This window comes from Saxophila tyrrhenica (genome assembly GCF_035928015.1).
Source record: "Saxophila tyrrhenica strain CCFEE 5935 chromosome Unknown scaffold_12, whole genome shotgun sequence".
NCBI classification, from domain to species: domain Eukaryota; kingdom Fungi; phylum Ascomycota; class Dothideomycetes; order Mycosphaerellales; family Extremaceae; genus Saxophila; species Saxophila tyrrhenica.
The window spans coordinates 754,289-773,982 of NW_027041744.1; the positions used below are offsets into that span (position 1 = coordinate 754,289).

Consider the following 19,694-nt stretch of genomic DNA (forward strand, 5'->3'; position numbering starts at 1 on the left):
GTGTATCAATTGGCTAAGCTGCCTGCAATGGTTGCTGCGGGTCCCTCCCATCAATCTCCTCTTTCCGCCTCCTGATCTGGACCTTTAAATTTGGAGCCGTCATATTGGCCGTCTCGAAAGCAAGATCCTTTGGTCTACCCTCTCCATCAGGAAATTTGAGGTCATACCGCAGAAGTATAAAGCTCAAAGCAATCTTCATCTCATTGCTCGCAAAGAAGCGTCCAGGACACGCATGCTGACCGTGTCCGAAGCCCAGGTGGTCAGACGTGGTCGTTACGAATTGGTGCTTACTTTCACCTCCAGACTGCTCGCGCAAGGTGAGGAAGCGGGACACGTCGAACTTTTCCGGCTCTGGGAAGATGGACGGGTCGTGAGTACGATCGTCTGGGACAAGGATTCGGCTACCTTTTGGGAGCTTTGTGCCATCGGAGAGGATGATGTCGTTCTTGACAAGGCGGTTCATGGATGCTAACGCATCATCAGTCTACCGGGATGGATACTTAAGTGGGTGTGACTTACTCGTCGCTAACCCATGCGTCCTCTGCACTTCCTTTAGAAAGCTATCAAGCAGCCGCATCTTTCCCAATGCCACTTTCGTCCACCCTTCCTCACGTAGGACCTGGATCACTTCTTCCCGCAGCGGCTGAACAATTTCTGGTGTATCGCAAAGCTGCAAAATGCATTTCGTGGTGGTCTCGGTGGTCGTGTGGATCGCGGCCATTGTCAGCGAAAGCTGGGCAGGAACGTAGTCCACAGCTCTGCCACGAGCCTGGGCGATCTCGACCATCCAACCTATCGTGTCCGCTGTCTTTGGGGGCTTCTCTCCTGCCTCGAGAGCGTCTTCGGCTCGTTTCCGTCTCCTTTCCACCTCTGGAAGGATCAGCTGACGGGCATCTCTGACTTCTCGTCTGAGTCGGGTATTCGTGGGGATGAACCAGTATAGCAGAGGTCGTAGTGGACCAGGAACCAGGCGCATCAGGTTGGCCGCCATAAAGACGTCGACGGTGTAATTCTTTGATATGTTCAGCCATGCTGGATCGCGACAGAGGTCTTTGCCCAAGAAGACACGGGAGGATAGCCTAGCGACGAGATTGAGAATGGCTTCTTTCAGCGGCTGCGTCTGCCACTCCTCGCTCTCCCCAAAGTACTCCCGCATACAGGCATCTGTCTCCTCGACCAGATCGTCTGTGACCAGACCCAGGCTCTGTGTTAGCTTCACCCTCACAACAGTCTGGATGAACGTCGAATCCTCAAGACCATGCTTGAACCCATCAAAACCCGGGTAGCCGATCGGAAAGTCTTTAGCAAAAGCCTCGTTGAAGTTCAGGTCTGAATGACTCTTGATCTCATTCGCGAAGCGGTTTGGAACAATGATCTTATAGCCAGAGCTGGTGAGGACCTGGAAGCAACTTTGACATTCGTTTGAGCCCTTCTCCAGAATTTCTGAGCATTTTGTGATCCAGCCGAATTGGCTGGCAAGAGGCGCTTCCAGCCTTTTTCAGAGATGGTGATGACTGGTATGCCTGCGTGTGGACGCTCACGAGTGGTCAAGGCGTATACTAGGGCGAGGACTGAGCAGAGTCCCATGAATTGAATTGAGACTGGAAGCTCCTTAATGTTGGTGAGTAGTCTCTCCATTGTAACTGAGCACTAGCCCGGAAGAGTGAAGAGTGTTGATATCTCAATGTCGAAGAAGATTCTGGGCGGTCTTTGCGTTGTAAGGAATGCAATGGTGGTGGAGGTAACCGAGCTGTTTGTGGTGGGCTAAAATCTAAGGTCAATGTTAAACAATTTGTACAGTGGCAGTATGCTCTGCTGCTCCGCACGCCGATTCAATCCAGCAACTTTTCGTTACGAAGCTTGGTGATGCCGGTTTTTCTGTTTTAATCGTCACCAAAGTGCATAAATGTAGAATCGGCATACATGTTTCCGAAACGTTGATCTATGACGTAATCATATATTGAACGAGCATTGAGAGTACGTGCTGACAGCTTCATCATCGTGAGCGTGCTTCATCGAGGCTGTGGACGTCGTGGAGATCGTGTTGCATTCAACATGAATTGATGCCGCAGAATGCTGACTGACGGCGTAGTAAGCCAGCCGTGGCCAAGATCTCCCGTGGCAGCTTCTCACAAGGCCTGGGTCAAGTCTGCTCGCAATCATCCAGCACTCACAGCCGTCTCGATATACTCAACAGAGCTCTTCACTGTTGTCATATTCTCGCAGCCGCCTTCCAGCACCAAGATGTCGTCCTCGATCCGGACACCACCAACTTCCCAGTAGGGTTCCAGTGCCTTTTGATCGACAATGCCGTCCCACTTGCCCTCCTTCAACTCAGCTTTGAAGGGAAACTCGCGGAAGTAAATGCCAGGCTCGTTGGTCACAACAGAGTTGGCGGGGAGTTTTCCACGAATGCGGAGGTAGCGGAAGCACTCGTCCTCGTCGGCGTAGTTGGCATTGCCGCCAACGTCGTGGGTATCCATGCCGAGATAATGGCCCAGGCCATGAGGGAAGAAGCGACATGTGATCTTTGAGTCCATGATCTGTTGTAGTGACAGGTCCTTGTTCAGGATGCCCAGCTTTTGCAGTCCTTCGGCGGCTGTCCGGTGAGCGAGCATGTGGCAGTCCTCCCACATAACTCCAGCCTTGATCATACCCATGCACTTCGTCTGCATCTCCAGCACAAGCTCGTATATCTGCCGGCTCTCGGTCGTGAATTTGCCGTTGAGTGGGAAAGACCGTGTGATATCAGAGCAGTAGCACTGGTACTCGCAGCCAGCATCGATAAGCAGGTTCAGTCTCCCTTCCAAAGACACATCGTTGTGGACATAGTGGAGTGTGCTGGCGTTAGTTCCGGACGCGCATACACACCCGTAGGCCTGCTCCTTGCAGCCGTTTGCATGGCAGTGCATCACAAAAACAGCGTTGAGTTCGCGTTCATTCTTTGCGCTCCTCACGGATGCTAATATGCGTTCATGAGCGTAGGATGAGACTGCGTTTGCGTGCCGAATCATGGCAACCTCATGCTCGTCCTTGACGACTCGACAGGCCTCAATGCCCTGCCGTGCATGGTCGAAGTTGATGAGTGGGTTGTAAGCCCTTAGCTTCTTGGAGTGGAAGATGGCTAGGTCAGCGCGGTCCTTGATGACCATGACCACGGTCTCCTGCTTCTGTAGCATCTGCGTAAGGCTTGCGCCAGACGTCAGCTCGTCTGAGGTAAGGACCGCATCCACGTCGTAGCGCTTAAGAGCTTCATCTGGCAGCAAAGGCATGCCGGCCCACATTACGTATTCTGGATCGACCGGCGGGATCCAGAGGGTACTCTTGTCTGCCGTAATGTCGTACGCGAAGAAGCAGTCCGGTAGATCACAGCCCGTCAGGTAATAGAAGTGGCGGCGTTGCCTGTGTTCATCCTGTTAGTGAGTTAGACGGCTTCGGCGTACCAGGTTGCTTTACCTGAAGTGTGTCGCCTGATCATCGTCCTGTAGAGTCCATATCAGTATGATTCCAGACACAGTAGAAGTCAGAAAACCGCTGTAAGTCATGCAGGCTCCTACTCACCTCCGTCATCTCCGTCCCTCTGCCTTCGAGATAGAGGACTCCAGATGTAGGACCCCCATGTTCCGCTATCCACTTGGCGACGCGCCGACAGTGAGCTTTAGCTGGGTACTTGCCAGTAGGTGGCTGTGGTAAATCGGGATTTGCTATCGACCCCGTCATGATCGCGCGCACGCTGTTAGATGTCCTCAAGTGGCGTGATTGGTGTCGTGGTGGAGATGGTGGTGGTTTTGAGGTAATGTTGTCCGCGAGGCCTGATCGAAGCGCAGGGGTCGTTGTTGCTCCACTTCTTGGACACCACCTTTGACGAGCAACAACATTCAGCTCTGTACCTTAGGCTTCTTTACATACCAGCTCATTGTGAGTCGGAATACTTTATTTACGAAAAGATGGTAATGAGGGCCATGCCTGTATCGACGGACGAGCATTACCCTCGCCCGGACTTCCAGCGCCCTGACCTCCAGTGGCAGTCTCTAAACGGGCAGTGGGACTTTCTTTTCGACGACAAGGACATTGGCCTTTCTCATCAGTGGCACAAACAGGGACTGCAGGACATTGACGTGGACAAGGACTCTCCTCGAACCATCCAGGTGCCGTTTGTCTTCCAATCCGAGGCGTCTGGAATCCACCTGGAAGAGGTGCACGAGACTCTTTGGTACGAGCGCATGATCCAAGACATACGGACGGACGGCGAAAAGCATGACGGCTACCGACTGCAGCTTCGCTTTGGTGCTGTTGATTATGCAGCAAAAATCTGGCTTGATGGCAGCTTTATTGGGGAGCACAGAGGCGGCCATGTCCCTTTCGACCTGGACCTCACAGATGCCGTATCTCCTCAGTCAAAATCAGAGCGTGATTATCGTTTAACTGTGAGGGTCTTCGACTCAGCGACTGACTTGACTCAGCCGCGTGGTAAGCAGTACTGGAAGCCGAAACTAGAATCGATCTACTACACCCCATCTAGTGGCATTTGGCAGGATGTGTGGCTCGAGAGCGTGCCGCCCCTCAGGCTCGCTGACAGTAGCCATGGCACTATCATACGTTCGCAAGACATAGAAGGTGGGAAGTTAGATGCGAGAATCGTTGTCTTTGGACGCAGAGCTGGCCAGCAGTGCAGTGTCCAGCTGGAAACGAGTCTTTCCGGCACTGTTGTGAAGACTTCGGACAAGAAGAAGCTACCACAAGAGAACTTTGCCCGCTTCAATCATAACATGCGCTTGTCGAACGAGCAGATGGAGAAGCTGTCGGGCAACTTCCTACGGTCCAATCCGCCATCCGATGCGGCCTGCTGGCGAAACGACGTGGCACTTTGGTCACCGGAGCACCCGACTCTCTACGATCTCACACTTCGATTGTTCGATGCTGAGGATAAGCTGCTCGATGAAGTCCACACAACGACAGGCATGAGATCTATCAACTGGACAAAAGGCGACGAAAGCCTTCGTCTCAACGGCAGACCGTACTTCCAAGCACTTTTTCTTGATCAAGGCTACTGGCCGGAGACTCTGATGACACCACCAGACTCAAAATCACTAAAAAAAGACATCGAGCTGTCGAAAGCGATGGGCTTCAACGGCTGCCGCAAGCACCAGAAAGTCGAGGACCCGTTGTTTATGTACTACGCAGATCAACTGGGCTTTCTCGTATGGGGAGAAATGGCTTCAGCATTCCGGTTCAGCGTGGACATGATCGAGCGGTTCGACCAAGAGTGGATGGAGATGGTGAGGAGGGATATTAACCATCCTTGCATCGTCGCCTGGACTCCAGCAAACGAGAGCTGGGGCTACCCAGACCTCAAGAACAACGTAAGTGGAGTCGCGGTAGTAGAATGGCCGTTCGCTTATCGATCTCGCAGACACGTCAGAGAGATCACCTACGAAGTCTCTACTACTCCACAAAGGCACTGGATCCCACGAGACCAATCAACGACAACTGCGGGTGGGAGCACGTCCTGAGCGATCTCTCGACCTTCCACGACTATGCAGACGCCGACGGCATGGCCGAAAGATGCAGAAACTTCCGATCAATCTTAGAGCAGCGTGAGTGATGTTGACTGTGATGCATGTGCATGGAACGCTGACGACGACACAGCTTGGCCGACACAGAAGCAAATGTTTGTGAAGCCCATATACGGCGCGAACGGATTGTACGACCCAGGAACGCAGCACAAACCAGGGGCGCCGATCCTATGTACAGAATTCGGCGGCGTGCGGGTTGCCGGGAAGCAGAAGGATGGTTGGGGTTATACCACCGCTGATGACTCATCGGATTTGCTCAAACGGGTCGAGAAAATCATCACGGCCACGGTGAAGTCTGGCATCGTGTGCGGCTTTGTGTGGACACAATTGACCGACATCTTGCAAGAAGAGAATGGCCTATACACATATGAGAGGGAAGAGAAAGTTCCCGCAGAGCGGATGAGGGCTGTCATCGACGCTGCAAGGGAGACTTACTACGACCACCAAACCTAACCGATACGCCTGCGAGCACGTTCTGCTATTACGGGAGTGCCAGCCGGACCTTCAACAAGTCTCCGTCCACAATCTCTTCTCGCCTGCTCTCCAGCTCCGGAAGGTCCCAGGTAACATTGAGATACCGTCCGCTTATCCACGGCCGCCTTTCCTTCGTGAGATATACCAGGCTGTCCCCCGCCAGCTCCGGCGATTCCGTGAAAACAGCCTTCAGTGCGTCATCCATGCCTTCGCCCATGCCTACTATGTCCGTGAGTATGTTCCCGGGATGGATGCTGAAGGCTATAATGCCTTGTTCCGCATTCTCCTTTGCAAAGAATTCGGTGATTCGGAGCGCCGCTAGCTTCGAAGATTGGTAGTCGCTGAGTGTTGGCATCACGACCAGGGCTCCCACGCTCGCAACTGTGGCAACCGTCTTTAGCTCGCCTTTCAGAAGAAGTGGCAAGCACCCTCGCATGACGAGGTAAGGGCCTCGGACGTTGACGTTGTCTGGACGTTCATCAGCTTCCCTGCTCGGCCGAGCCCACCAGAGATGGACTCACAAGTTTGCCACCATGAATCTAGAGTACTATCACCGATCGATACCATATCGCCAATAACCCCGGCATTATTGATCACGACGTCCAACTTCCCGAACTCTTCTCCAATCCTCCGGCATGCTCTCTCGACGCTGCTTTGGTCAGTAATGTCCATCACAAGACACAACACCTCCGGCTCCTGCTTCCCGGCTTCTTTTGCAGCTGTCTTACAATCGCTAGCAACTTTCGAGAGGTTCGAGCGAGCCCCAACTGCGATCTGTGAAGCTCCAGCTCGAGCGTAGGACAGCGCCATTGATCTACCGAGCCCTCGAGAACCCCCTGAGACGAACACTGCTTTGCCCGAGAGGTTTGCTTTTGTTGGGTCGATTGCTGGGTACGACTAAGATGCGTTAGTTGGTACGTCGTTTCTGAGGAAGTGGTTGAATACACTCACATCACTGTGGACGGTCTTGGTGGTGGTGTAGTCGCCTGGCCCTTCGAGTGGGTTCCATGTTCCTTGGGGTGGAGGCATTGTGCTACTGTATTTGAAGAAGACGTGTAACGGTTTCTTCTATACGTCGATCGATATTGCTGCAGTTGTTTTGCGAGCTCTACCTTATATTCTAAAAGAGTGCTTCTGCCTTTTGAACTCGTACCAAGAAAGAGCGTTAACCCCATCGGCCGTAGGAGTGCGGCTGACTAAATTCCTTACGGCGTTTGCGGTTTTAAATCATTGGAGTTTTCCGCACGGCATCCTCTCGCCGTAGATACAACTGATTGATGCTAAGCGGATAAGAAAATACACATTTGCTCTAGAGGTATTCGGATGGGTGGCCGCTGGTTGGCAGAACAACATAGCACTCCTGGAGATTCCAAAGTGAAATCTGCAGCATCAACGACCGGTCGGCCTCAAGGTCTGAAAGCAAGAGTTTTCTATGATGTTGTATGTATCAATCTGCTACCAAGCGGATCACGCGGAGACACGCTGGGATGCCCGAAATGTTTTCATCAACCTCGTGGCCAAGTTAGCATTTCGTGTAGTTGCCCTTAAACCTGGTCTTTCACACCATCATCACCCTTAGCATGCACAGCAACACGGCCCAACTCTCCCGAAGAAACGCTTGTGTCTGAGGGACTAGCGACCTCGCCGTACAAGGCACCACGCTCTATCTCATCCAGAGTCTTTCCCCTTGGCTCTGGAATGAGCAGAGTGACTAGCGTGCAAAGAGCCATGATCCCGGAGAAGAGGCCCAACACGCCATTGATGCCAATCTTCTCCGCAACAGTACCAAAAGCAAACGCCGTAAGTACAGCACCCGCCTTGCCAGATGCTGCAGCAATGCCGTGAGCGCAGCCTCGGACTCTAGTTGGAAAGACCTCGACTGGCAGGAGGAACGTCGTACAGTTGGGTCCGCTGTTGAGGACTAATTGAGACAAGGTGAACAGAATCATCAGGCCTGCTGTAGACGTGTGGTTGGTGACGCCAGCCCAGATGGCATACAGCAACGTAACGAGAGCGCTGCAAATGGCTTGTTGGCTGACGCGACCGACGACATCCGGGAGGAATATGCCGATGTAAAAGCCAGGGCTGGAGGAGTCAGTGACCGTTCTCCATTCGGTGTGGGAGGACGGTAGCTTACAGATATCCCGCGGCAGCGACGATGATATTGCTGCGCCATCGTCAGTGCGTGCTCGAAGACGTTTGGAGGCCAGCTTACCCAATTGCAGTATTCCACAGAGTCTCATAAGGGGTGGCCCCAGTGCCGTATCCAATTGCTCCAAGGATGATGGACTGATTGAGGTTGATCCCGTAGAAAGCGATGTCACTGCATTATGCTCAGTCAGCCGCTGAGACATAGGAAAGGGCGTTTGCAACGTGAAGAGCCCGGCCCATCGGTCAGACCATGCTTCGGGGGCTGCAGAGGCAATGGACAGCGAGCCCAAAGGCGGGTAAGACTCACAACAGGAACCACGATGCGCACACACCAACTAACGTTTTGGCATGCTTCCATTGCGAGAAGTAGATCCTGAAGTCAGCGAATTGCTCCTTCAACCCTCTCTTGTCCTCTCCGATTAGACCCGTGTCGGTCGATACGTATTTCTCGTATGGCTTGCTTTCTTTCATCGTCAACCTTGCGTACAAAGTAGCGATCAGCGGCACCAGACCGATGCCGAACAACAGTCGCCAGACCCATTGCAAGTGATGGATGTTGCTTTTGATGGCCTCCCTGAATGCTGCTAGAAGGATGATGTACGTGACACCGGCGGAAACGCTTCCCAGGCCAAGGAAGGAGAAGACTGTCAAGATGAGCTTCGCGCGGGAGCCCATGGGATTGTGCTCAGCGGAGAGTGAAGACGACATAGGGTAGTCTGCGCAAGCGATCAGCCTTGCTCTTCTACATGCACAACGAGGAGCAAAGTGCTTACCACCCCCAATGCCCACTCCAGTGATTATGCGGAAGGTCGTGAGCCAAGCAACAATGCCAGCATGGCCGAGGTATGTTGGCGGGACGATGAGAAGTAGAGTTCCAAAGATTGTGATGATAAGCTCTTTGCCATAGACTTTGTGTCTTCCCAGAGCGTCTCCGAACAAGCCAAACGAAAGTTGGCCAAGGATCATGCCAATCTACACCGTTGTGTCAGTCGATGTCATTTGAGGACGTCAAGGAAACCGACCGATAATCCACCCTTGATGACAGATCCGGAGACTGTTGGCACTGCTCCCCCGTCATCCGTGAAATACAGATAGCCGATCATCGGAATAACGAGGCCGATGGTGATGTTGAGCCATCTGGGAGAAGAATATGCTCAGTACATGCTTCGTCATGTACCTGGACGATCTTGCAGAACATACCCGTCGCCAAACAAGCCGACACCTGCAATGCAAAGGAACTTGACGTTGTCCAATATCTTGCCCATTTTGGTAGAGATATACGAGAAGCTGTAGACAGCAGAGACTGATGAAACAAGGACAAGTGCTCAGTTGAGAAGGTGTTCTGGATGATTGTCCCAACGATCCTTCATTATGGGAGCTCACCGTGGTAGATATAAGGTCGCCCAGGTCAATGGACATTGCCGTCTGTCGGCCACGCGGCCGCAATCGTAACTCTGCCGTGATGCTGAACATATCCAGGGCAGCGAACATGACAGCGGCCTCGATCCCACGTGGGAGTTCATGAGACATCGCATTCGTGGTTCGAGTTCGTTCCATCTCCAATGCTAGACGTTGGCAGTCGAAGGAAACTCGGCGGAACGTTGATGTCGGCGAGAAGACCGCATCTCGAGAGTTGTCGTTGCTGGTGGAGTAACAGCATCACAAGGGGGGAAAGATGTTGGTGGTTTGGATCGTAGAGGTGAAGAGAGCCAGTCGAAGTTGCACGTGGAAGTCAGTTGTCGTCTCAAAGGGACGCGAGCCGCTAGCCACATCTGGTGGTCCGGCTTGGCATATTTGCGGCGACCTCACCTTATCGTCCACCGGCGAAGTGACCGATGAGGTCTTCTCGCCGCCTAGAGAACGATGAGTGCATCGCCGTCAGCGACCATCTCGGTGCGGGATAACGGTGCAGAGCAGCCGCCGGGCATCACGCGTAGGTAACCAAGGGGATCCTGCTGGCATATGCAACACTATTCAGACATATGCTGACGGTCCGACGTGTGCGTGCATAGGTAGGATCACAGCATGTGTGGCATGTAGGAAGCAGAAGATCAAATGCCATATGAAAGATTCGCAACCACCGTGTTCAAGATGCAAGAAACGTGGCTTACCGTGTGCTGTTAATAAATCGCTTCAAATGATCCTGGAGAGCGACTCGCTATGGAAAGAGGACATCAACAGCAAGATTCGTAAGCTCGAATCTGCAGTTGAGAAATTAGCCAGTCATACCTCCTTGTCTGATCTGCTCGATTCCGTGGAAGACGGAGACGCAGAAGATGAAGAAGGTTCAGGCCCAAAGAGTATCCCTCCCCCTTCTACTCAGGTATCGCCTCAAACCGAGAAGAATACGCCGCATAACTTCGAGATCGTGATGGACGACGATTCAGGTCCGGCAGCAATACCTGGCTCTGTGGTCTCACCTGTTGGATGGCCAGCGGTCGAGCAGAATCGTGCAGAGCAAGACATAATCAACAGAGGTGTCTTGACCGTCGAGCAAGCACAGAGCTACCTCGACGTCTATCAGAATCGACTCGACCATTTTCTGTACCGCATCATTGGAGACCGACGAGATCTAGTGCAAGTCCGTACTGGATCTCCTCTTCTACTTGCTGCAATTTGTGCCGTGGGCGCATTGCATGTCGCATCACCGGACTTCGAGAAATGCTATGAGCACTTTGTCAGTGTTGCAGCTGCACAGACCTTCTCCAGAAGCAACAACGTAGACGACATCCGCGGCTTGTGCGTGGGAGCATTCTGGTTGAGTGGCATCTCTTGGACTTGTATCGGGATCGCTGTGCGCATCAGCACGGAAATTGGACTACACCGGAGCATCTCCAAAGCTCTGGCAGGCGATCGCAACCATTATCTCCGCACGAGGCTGTACTATCTTGTATGGGTGTGCGACCACCATTTTTCCATCGCTTACGGAAGACCACCCATGACCAGACAAGATGACTCTATCCGGGCTTCGCTGCAATTCCTCGAGACCGAGAATGCGGTTGAAGATGATGCAAGGCTAGTCAGCCAAGTACAATTCTGGGCTGTCGGCAGGGACGTCTACGAAACCTTTGGCGTGGATGTCGAACGGCCCTTAAACCAGCAAATGATCGAGCCTCTGCGTCGTTACAGCATCCGGCTTGACAATCTTCGCGCTGACTGGACTGAACGGTTCGGGTACAACGAGTTTGTTGGCAACTACCCAAGAAAGGGGGTTGGACTACATTACCACTTCGCCAAACTATACCTCTATTCATTCGCGTTCAGAGGGATCAGCAGACCGGGCTGGAAGACGCCAGACATCGCTCTCGACATCGACGAGCTCGCCAACTCGGCTCTGCTTTCGGCCACAGCCATACTCCGAGCAGTCGTTTCCGATGCAGAAATCCAATCATACCTCAACGGGCTACCCACCTACTTTGACGTGATGATCGCATTCGCCGTCGTCTTCGTTCTAAAGGTCTCTACCAAGTACGCGACATCCGTTCGCGTAGACACCAGCGAGATCCGTACCCTCGTAGCACAGCTCGTCGACGTCTTGAAGAATGTCACAACCGCAATGCATTCTCGTCACCTGCTCGTGAGCGTGGCACGAGGCGCAGAACAACTGCTGAACAGATGCTGTCCATCAAACGCACAGATCTCTGTTGCTCCATTGCCGTCGAACGCCCATGTGACCATGTCACAAGCTCCGCAGCCTACTTTCGATGATGGGCTCTACGATATGTCTGCAGCTTGGGATGGATCATTTGGCAATTTCTACATGGGAGAGTTTGACTTCTTATCATCTCAGGAGCCTTGCGCCTTTCTTCCAGACATGCAGTATCAGTCAGCGCCGCAGACTTGAGCGAAGATTTCGAAAAGCTAACTATCTCGAAGCGGCTGGATGCTCAGTCCTCGACATGTCTAAGCTGCCCTATGTGCCACTGATCCGTCTCTCAATGGTTCAGCAGAAGGTCAAACATGTCAAAGTTGCGCCACTGCCTGCCAACATCTTCTAATCCAGTCGCAGGCCTTGACATGAGCAGCGGAATGCCCTGCTCGGACAGACCGCCATGAGAACGGAGACGATGATCCTGGAGGTTCGACAAGTCGTGCTCCTCCTTCCGGCTCCCGATTACGGCATTCTTCTTGGAAACAACCACAATGTCACCTTCTCGCTCAGTCATGAGCTCGAGCTGATCAACAGCGTCCTCGGTGTTGAGCGCTACTTCGACCTCTGGCACGCCTTGGATGAAACGCAACATGTCGTCGATGTCGTCTTTCCGACTGGCGTAGACTCGGACGAAGGAGCCGAGAGCGCCGTGGTGGCGGACGAAGGGATCTGTGATTGGGCAGATGACTCTGGCTTTGCCCACGCCCCATTTGGCGGACAGCTCATCTTCGAGGAAGAGGACGTTGGGCGTGCCGTCGGGCTTGCTCTTGTCGCTCATACCGTGGTCGCCTGCTGCTGTTAGTAGGTCACCAAGACCCAAGACTTTGGAGGCTTACCGGTGACTGCGACTTGCGCACCAAGCTCTACCAATTTCCCGATACGCTGGTCAAGCGCCGTCAGAAAAGCATTGGATTCCTTTGAGCCAGGAGCATGCTTGTGCTGGACAAAGTCGGACAAAGTCAGGTAGTAGAGGTCTGCCCTGTTATCCTCGAGCAGCTTCACGCCGGCATCCATTACGTAGAGGGATAGCTCGCCAGAATATTGCGATGGCTGTGGTCGACCTACCCACGACTCAACATCAGCGATGCCGTTCTCTTCTACGCTACAGCTGCCGGCCTTCTCAGATGAGAAGCACACCGCTCCGTCCAGACCGTGGGAGAGGATCCTTCTGAGCTTGTCTTTGGCCGTGACTGCCGCAACTCTGACTCCGCGCTGAGACATCAGCTCCAGGATCGTTGAATCGATAAGAAGCGAGTCGTCAAGGATCATCTTCTCCTCTTTGGTCTTGCGGTCCAGGAAGTAGTTGCCAACAATACCATGCTTCGAGATCGGAACGCCAGTGATGATGGAGACGTTGTTTGGATTGGTAAACGAAGGCATCGTACATTTCGCTGGAGCATGGAAGCCAGACTTGAACATCTTCTCCATGTTGGGTATGATGCCGTCGGCAATACCCTGCTCCAGGTATTCCGGATCGAAGCCATCGACGCAAACAGCAACCGTGGCCTTGGTCGGCAAGTTGTAGGTTCGTCCATGTAACACGATCTGCGAGCGGGACTCCATCAGCGATTGGACTGTCATCGCCTCGTAGTGAGACAATGGCGGAGTCTTCATATTTGGGTTCTTGGCCAGGTCGTCCCATCGTCGTAGAGAGACCTTGTTCTGGATCCAAGGGTCTTTGTTCGCCTCCTTGACTTGCTCTTCGTCAAACGGACCGCCCTGCGACCCGATCAGTCCTGACATTGTTCGACAGCTGGAGATCAAAACCTACCTGGTACTTCAAAGTATTCTTGCTATTCCAGCTCAGCCCATCATGGTACTTATCATCAACTGCGCAAAGATACCGCTTGGCCATCACGTGCGCTCCGACCAATTGGCAAACCATCTCGCTGAAGCCCAGCTGCCTCAAATACCTCTCCCCGAGCACCTCATGGCTGCCTTTACCCAGATACTTGCCTTCCGGCGAGATCATTGAGGCCATCTTGTCCGCAGCGGGGATGAAGCGTCCGACATCGTGCAGCAAGGAGCCGATGATGGTTTCTTCGTCGGCTCCGGCTTGTTCGGCGAGGGTGGCGGTTTGGATCGAGTGTTGGAGTTGGGAGACTGCTTCTCCGAGATAGTCGCCTTGGCCTTGGGCTTCGAGGAAGCTGAAGAGTTGTTTGACTGTTGCTCGAGTGTTTGCCTCGACGGATGGGAGGACGGCTGCTGCCATTTTCGTTGTTTGTCACTTTTTTATTCTCTTGCTTCGGCTGTCGTGAGTTGTGGCCTGAGTGTGTCAAACAGGAAATCTTCAGCTGGGCATGCGGTTCTGATATACACCACTCCCACAACGATCGGCCGGCTCTACTAGGCACCGTATTCGTCACGGTACTCGGCACGTAAAGCATGCATCGATCAATGCAACGACATCGATCTCATTTGTTGCGAGGGCGAAGTCGGACATGTCGCCTTGACCTTTCATCGGTGAGAAGGCCGACTTAACCGGACTTCATCGCGAGGTAAAGCATGTGGAGTAACGACGAAGATGCATTCGTCCAACCATACATAAGAGCTGCAGCGGCGACACCGCTGCAAAGATAGTGACACCAGGCACCAACAATCGCAATCAAGATCATTCAAGACCCTCAAGCTTCCGAACAAGCACATATCCTGCGACCAAAACCGACATCGCCAAGGCAACAACAAAACCACCATGCTCCAACTAAACCCATCTCAACTCGATCACTTCAACACCCAAGGCTACCTCATTCTCCGCCAATCCGAGCACGACCTCATCGACCCAGGCACCCTTCAGCAATGGACCAGCGAAATCCGCTCCCTGCCCCGTGAACACGGCAAATGGATGCCATATGACGAAGTCACCGCCACCGGCGAGCGCCAACTAATGCGTACGGAGAACTTCGCCGACTACCACACCGGCTACTCTTCGTTGCTCCACGGCGCGGCGCTGCGCGGGATCCTAGGCCAACTGACGCGGGATGAGATGTTGTTGTTCAAAGACAAGATCAACTACAAACTCGCCGGCGGGAACGGATTTAACGCCCACCTCGACGCTCCTGCCTATGACCATATCGGGTTCATCGAGCACACTACCGCGAACTTGGCCGTGGATGCCGCGACCATTGCGAACGGGTGCGTGGAGGTTGTGCCAGGGAGCCATCGACTGGATGTGGAGCTTGCCGAAGGTGGGAGGATTTCTGAGGCCTGGGAGGACTCGCAGACGTGGAAGCCGGTGGAGTTGGGGGAGGGTGATTTGTTGATTTTTGGCAGCCATTTGGCGCATCGAAGCAAGAGGAATGGGACGAGCAAGGCGAGGAGTAGCGTGTATGCGACGTATCATATGCGGAAGGACGGGGAGGATTTGCGGGCGAGGTATTATGCCGATCGGAGGGAGAATTTCCCGCCGGATCATGGTGAGTCGGTGCCGGGTTTCGAGCAATTGGGATGGTGGCTGACTGTTTGCGTAGAACGAGTGCCTGGGAAGGACTATGGTGCTGGCGTGAAGAGGTATGCGTTTGCCGCTCCGTTCACAAGGGTCGACGAGGCTGCGAGGACGCAGGAGGTCTTGTAGTGTTGCAACAATCGCCCGAGCCTCTTCTACCCGCCAACCATTGCTGCTGCCGCTGTAAAGTCCTGGTAGCCCACAGGCCCGCTTGCGGCAGTCTGTGTAGATGATTGTGTTGTTGAACCATCTCCGGCTGCGGTAGGGTGATTCTCGAGGTCGGTCAACAGCCAATCTTCACGGGAAGTGTCTGAAGATTTGATTGTTCTTATGAACCCTGGTCAATTCAAGGTCGCCGCGAACTAGTAAGCTCCACAAGTCGAGAAAATGGATGAGAAGGCTTGGTTGGTTAATCTGTACACGTATATGACACAACTTACTTCAAGCAGCAAGTATCCTCACCACCCCTGCTTCTTCATCCTCTGCACCATCCCCACCGTCTCCCTAAACGTCTCCTTGAACCTCCTCCGCCACCTCTCCTGCTTCAGCCTCTTCCTTTTCAACCCCGGCCGCTCATGGAACCGCTGCTTCATAAAGTCCCTCTTCACCGAGTTCTGCGCGCACCGCTGGTCCAGCATTCGAAACGCACGCCCGACGTCGATCCCTCGCTCGTTGTTGACGAAGATGGTGCGGCCGACGGTCGAATCGAGCTTCATCGGCGCCGCCTGCGGCTCCGGCGGGGGCGGAGGGGGGCTGGAGAGTGATTGCGAGCTGTTGGTAGAAAAGCTGCTGAGGAGCGAGTCCATGCCGCCGGAGAACTGAGAAGGCTTCTTGTCGCCTTTCTTCTCAAACTCATTGATCATCTCGTCTGCGGAGCTCATTGATCTCTCTGGGCGTTCCTGCGTTGCGGTGCGTGTTTGTGGGCCGGCGTTCCTTGCGTATGGATCTTGGTTTACTCGCTGCTGAGAAGCAGATTTGAAGCGTGATTGTCGCCCAGATGGGGCGGTGGGCACGCCTTTGCTGCCGTCGAGGGCGGAGTCGAGGAGAGCGGAGAACTCTTCGCCGGCGGAGGTAGAGGATTGCTGTCCTCGGCCTACGTTGTCATCTCTCCGTGGTTCTGCTGCCTGCTCCCGTCTGATACATGTCGTGGACAGTGGCCTCGAGACAGGGTGCTGTAGTTGCTGTCTTCCGCAATGCCTCGCTATGCCTCCTAATCGTTGTGGTGTTCTGTGCGCCGACGGTGCCAGGAATGGGAGCAACGGCTGTGTCGTGCGTAGTATGGCTTCGCCTGCCCGGAACAACTCCATTGTCAACAACGGATGGGATGTTATTGCATTGTGCTGGAGTGTCGTGTGTCGTGATGCCGCCGTCGACTGCTCTCGGAGGTGTTGCGGCGAGATTTGCGCTAGCGATATGTGCTCTCTGCGACTTCAGACCTCCAACTTCACTTCACCAAAATCACAAGCCGATTGCACCGCCTAGACGCACGACATCAAGCTGAAAAGGCAAACGCTTACTCTAGTCCTATAGTCACAACACGTCCTTGCAGCGGTAGGGTCAAAGGACAGCACCAAAGCACCTTGACCACGCGCAGCTGCCCAGCATGGCCTACAACTACGGCGCCCCGCCGGGCGCGTACAATAGCACACGTCAGCCCTCCTACAGCGGTGCGCCGTCTATGGGACCCCCACCAGGCATGGAAGGTGCGCCAGGCATGCCCTCACACTCCCCAGCCGTTGGCCAACAACCACAGTTTCAGCCTCCTCCGAATATGCCAAACATCAACTTCAATGCACCTGTCATTCGCCTCGGCATGCAAGACCAGGGTAGGAACAACTCGCCAGCGGACAGAATATCGAGAGGTGGAGACAACTTCCGCGGCAGCAATGCCGAGCCCTTAGGTAGGAGAGACAGAGCGGGGCTGGGCGGTGATCGTGATGGTGGAAGGAACCTTGACCGCATGAGAGCGGAGATGAGGGAGAGCATCCAGGCGCAGCAGCCGCCTACACGAGAGGAAGTCGCGCGGACAATCTTCATCGGCGGACTCAACGAAAATGCACCCTCCGACTCGGCGATCGAGAAGCTGCTGTTTTGCGCGGGAAAGCTCCGTCGGTGGACGAGGGTGAGAGACGCTGACGACAAGGTCTGCAAATTCGGCTTCGCTGAGTATGAGGATGTGGACTCATTAGACGCAGCTAACGAGATCTTCGTCAACCTCGAGGTGCCGATGTTCAAGCCTAGCGTGGCCAGCGTGATCAAGGACGAAGAGACAGGTGAGGTGCAGAAGATGTCCTTGCTGGTCGTTGTTGACGAGCAGAGCAAGAAGTATATCGACGAGTGGAAGGGCAGGAGCAAGCGAGAAGATGAAGACTCCAGACAATTCCGCATTGATGGTTGCAAGGAAGATCTCAGGCAGTGTGTTGCTTCACTCCAGAACATGGGAGCTTTTCTTGCGAACGGGGAGCCTGTCAATGCTGGCATGGCGGATGCTGCGAACGGTAATGGGGTCAAAGACGACGACCAGAAAGTCGTGAACATTGCTGTGGCATTGGAGGATGAGCTCAGTGACATCCCACCCGAAATGCGCGCGACTGTCGCTTCGGAGATTCGGGCATTCCGGGATCGGTCGACGCAGCGGGATCTTGAGCGTCTCAAGCGTGAAGAAGAGCTTGAGCAAGCTGAGCGCCAACGATCCGAGCGTGAGAGAGGTGGTGGTCGTGCTAGTCCCACGCGCACTTTCGCTCCGTCAGGCCCTGCCAGTGCTTCGAACGGCATTCCTGTCGGTCCACGTGGGGCTGCCGCTGTACCCAACGCACCATCCGGTCCCCGCGGATACAGAGGAGCTCAGATGCCTTCCGACTACGTCAATGGTGTCAACTTCGTCGGCGCCAACGGCGTGAACGGCGTCTCAATCAGGCAAGAAGACGAGGACGACTCCGCCAGTGACGAGGAGCTGGAGCGTCGCCGGAAAGAGAAGAAGAGCAAGAACAACGAGGCCGACTTCTTAAACGCAGAAGCACGCTGGGTGCGCAAGGAGAACACTCGCGCCAATGCTCAGGACCGCGAGCGGATGAGAGAAGACGACCTCGGGAGAGCGCGTACAAGAGCCAAGGATGTCGCGAGCAAGCAGATGCAAGAGTTCAATGACGACGAGGAGATCAGGAAGGCCGAGCGTGCAGAGCCTGGTGCGCATGAGTACTTCATCGACCCAAGCAAGTGGGCGGTGAGACGGCACCACATTCGTAAAGAAGAGGCAGCACAAGATGCGCACGACCGTCAAATCGAGGCACGCGAGCGGGCAGAAGCCAACAGCCGTAGCGCCCACGCCCGCGGTATGGCCGACAATTTCATGGATGAGATGAACGCCGAGTTCGCTGCACGCGCCGAGCAACAGCCCGCTGCACAGGGATTCAAGATCTCGCTCGGTTCTGCCGCGGCGCGCAGCAAAGCCGCTACCACAGCTGCGCAGACCGGGCCTTCGAAGCGTGGCATGGCGGATATGGAGAACCTGCTCGAAGACGAAGAAGATGCCGGTGCCTCTGGCGTTCGCAAACCGCTGGGTGCACTGAAGCCCTTGCCAACGGCCACCGCGGCGGACATGACGGAAGAAGAAAAAGCCGCGGCGCGCGCGGAGATCACGAAAGAGATCCCCATCTCCACAGACGAGCTGTTCTCGTTCCCGATGAAGTACGAGTACCTCACGCCCGCGGTCATCGAGCAGCAGGTCAAGCCGTTTGTGGAGAAGAAGGTTGTGGAGTACTTGGGTGTGCAGGAGGATTTGCTCGTGGATGCGGTGGTGGATGGGTTGAAGGAAAGGAAATCGGCGAAGGATGTGGTGGAGGTGCTGGAGGAGGCGTTGGAAGAGGAGGCAGAGGTGTTGGTGAGGAAGGTTTGGAGGTTGGCGGCGTTTTGGGGGGAGTGTGGTGCGAGGGGGTTGGCTTGAGGTGGGATGACGGAGGTGGAGTGCACCAGGGGTAGAACGGTGGACTGTTATGAATGATGTGGCGTCTCGATCCTCTTGTCGAATGTGGACGAAAACGAAGTAGCATAGCAAGGTGGCTCTATGAGTTGAGTCTTGCGACGCATGAGCGTTATCCTGCCTTATCATCATACTACCATACGAACTTAAACGCCAAAGGAGCCATCGCTTTGACCTTGACCATTCCCAAGCTTGTCGTACTGCTAAACCACATGTCTCCAAGAACATTGGAAACTGTTGCTGTCCTCATTGTCGTATGAAGCCTCGGCGGATCTTCGGGCAGTCTGCATCTCGACTTCCAGGCCTCGACCTCACCAGATACACCATCACCAACGTGCAATCTATACCAGCACCACCTCCTACGACACGACATCAAGATGGCAAACGGGTACGACCACCTCTTCCACCTACAGTATATGC

At 54.2% G+C, this 19,694-nt stretch overlaps 10 protein-coding genes across 10 annotated transcripts; 4 read left to right on the forward strand and 6 right to left on the reverse strand.

Moving 5' to 3' along the window:
• Positions 1 to 13: 13 nt before the first annotated feature.
• On the reverse strand, positions 14 to 1,156 carry LTR77_007885 (uncharacterized protein; the record flags this gene model as incomplete). Its single annotated transcript, XM_064805121.1, has 2 exons — positions 14 to 468; positions 520 to 1,156. 2 exons carry the CDS (start codon positions 1,154 to 1,156, stop codon positions 14 to 16), a joined length of 1,092 nt encoding a protein of 363 aa, XP_064656963.1.
• A 1,003-nt stretch (positions 1,157 to 2,159) lies between these two features.
• On the reverse strand, positions 2,160 to 3,720 carry LTR77_007886 (uncharacterized protein; the record flags this gene model as incomplete). Its single annotated transcript, XM_064805122.1, has 2 exons — positions 2,160 to 3,413; positions 3,562 to 3,720. The coding sequence occupies 2 exons, from the start codon at positions 3,718 to 3,720 to the stop codon at positions 2,160 to 2,162; spliced, it is 1,413 nt and encodes a 470-aa protein (XP_064656964.1).
• A 242-nt stretch (positions 3,721 to 3,962) lies between these two features.
• On the forward strand, positions 3,963 to 6,029 carry LTR77_007887 (uncharacterized protein; the record flags this gene model as incomplete). The annotated part of the gene is made up of 3 exons (XM_064805123.1): positions 3,963 to 5,363; positions 5,414 to 5,597; positions 5,650 to 6,029. 3 exons carry the CDS (start codon positions 3,963 to 3,965, stop codon positions 6,027 to 6,029), a joined length of 1,965 nt encoding a protein of 654 aa, XP_064656965.1.
• A 28-nt stretch (positions 6,030 to 6,057) lies between these two features.
• LTR77_007888 (uncharacterized protein) lies at positions 6,058 to 7,079 on the reverse strand (the record flags this gene model as incomplete). The annotated part of the gene is made up of 3 exons (XM_064805124.1): positions 6,058 to 6,518; positions 6,572 to 6,947; positions 7,002 to 7,079. The coding sequence occupies 3 exons, from the start codon at positions 7,077 to 7,079 to the stop codon at positions 6,058 to 6,060; spliced, it is 915 nt and encodes a 304-aa protein (XP_064656966.1).
• A 515-nt stretch (positions 7,080 to 7,594) lies between these two features.
• Positions 7,595 to 9,466, reverse strand: LTR77_007889 (uncharacterized protein; the record flags this gene model as incomplete). The annotated part of the gene is made up of 7 exons (XM_064805125.1): positions 7,595 to 8,135; positions 8,188 to 8,217; positions 8,266 to 8,373; positions 8,542 to 8,917; positions 8,975 to 9,173; positions 9,224 to 9,338; positions 9,402 to 9,466. 7 exons carry the CDS (start codon positions 9,464 to 9,466, stop codon positions 7,595 to 7,597), a joined length of 1,434 nt encoding a protein of 477 aa, XP_064656967.1.
• Positions 9,467 to 10,338: 872 nt separating this feature from the next.
• LTR77_007890 (uncharacterized protein) lies at positions 10,339 to 12,045 on the forward strand (the record flags this gene model as incomplete). The annotated part of the gene is made up of 1 exon (XM_064805126.1): positions 10,339 to 12,045. The coding sequence occupies one exon, from the start codon at positions 10,339 to 10,341 to the stop codon at positions 12,043 to 12,045; it is 1,707 nt and encodes a 568-aa protein (XP_064656968.1).
• A 91-nt stretch (positions 12,046 to 12,136) lies between these two features.
• LTR77_007891 (uncharacterized protein) lies at positions 12,137 to 14,065 on the reverse strand (the record flags this gene model as incomplete). Its single annotated transcript, XM_064805127.1, has 3 exons — positions 12,137 to 12,642; positions 12,690 to 13,572; positions 13,625 to 14,065. 3 exons carry the CDS (start codon positions 14,063 to 14,065, stop codon positions 12,137 to 12,139), a joined length of 1,830 nt encoding a protein of 609 aa, XP_064656969.1.
• A 480-nt stretch (positions 14,066 to 14,545) lies between these two features.
• Positions 14,546 to 15,424, forward strand: LTR77_007892 (uncharacterized protein; the record flags this gene model as incomplete). The annotated part of the gene is made up of 2 exons (XM_064805128.1): positions 14,546 to 15,266; positions 15,321 to 15,424. 2 exons carry the CDS (start codon positions 14,546 to 14,548, stop codon positions 15,422 to 15,424), a joined length of 825 nt encoding a protein of 274 aa, XP_064656970.1.
• Positions 15,425 to 15,753: 329 nt separating this feature from the next.
• Positions 15,754 to 16,602, reverse strand: LTR77_007893 (uncharacterized protein; the record flags this gene model as incomplete). Its single annotated transcript, XM_064805129.1, has 1 exon — positions 15,754 to 16,602. One exon carries the CDS (start codon positions 16,600 to 16,602, stop codon positions 15,754 to 15,756), a length of 849 nt encoding a protein of 282 aa, XP_064656971.1.
• A 296-nt stretch (positions 16,603 to 16,898) lies between these two features.
• On the forward strand, positions 16,899 to 19,238 carry LTR77_007894 (uncharacterized protein; the record flags this gene model as incomplete). The annotated part of the gene is made up of 1 exon (XM_064805130.1): positions 16,899 to 19,238. One exon carries the CDS (start codon positions 16,899 to 16,901, stop codon positions 19,236 to 19,238), a length of 2,340 nt encoding a protein of 779 aa, XP_064656972.1.
• Positions 19,239 to 19,694: the final 456 nt, after the last annotated feature.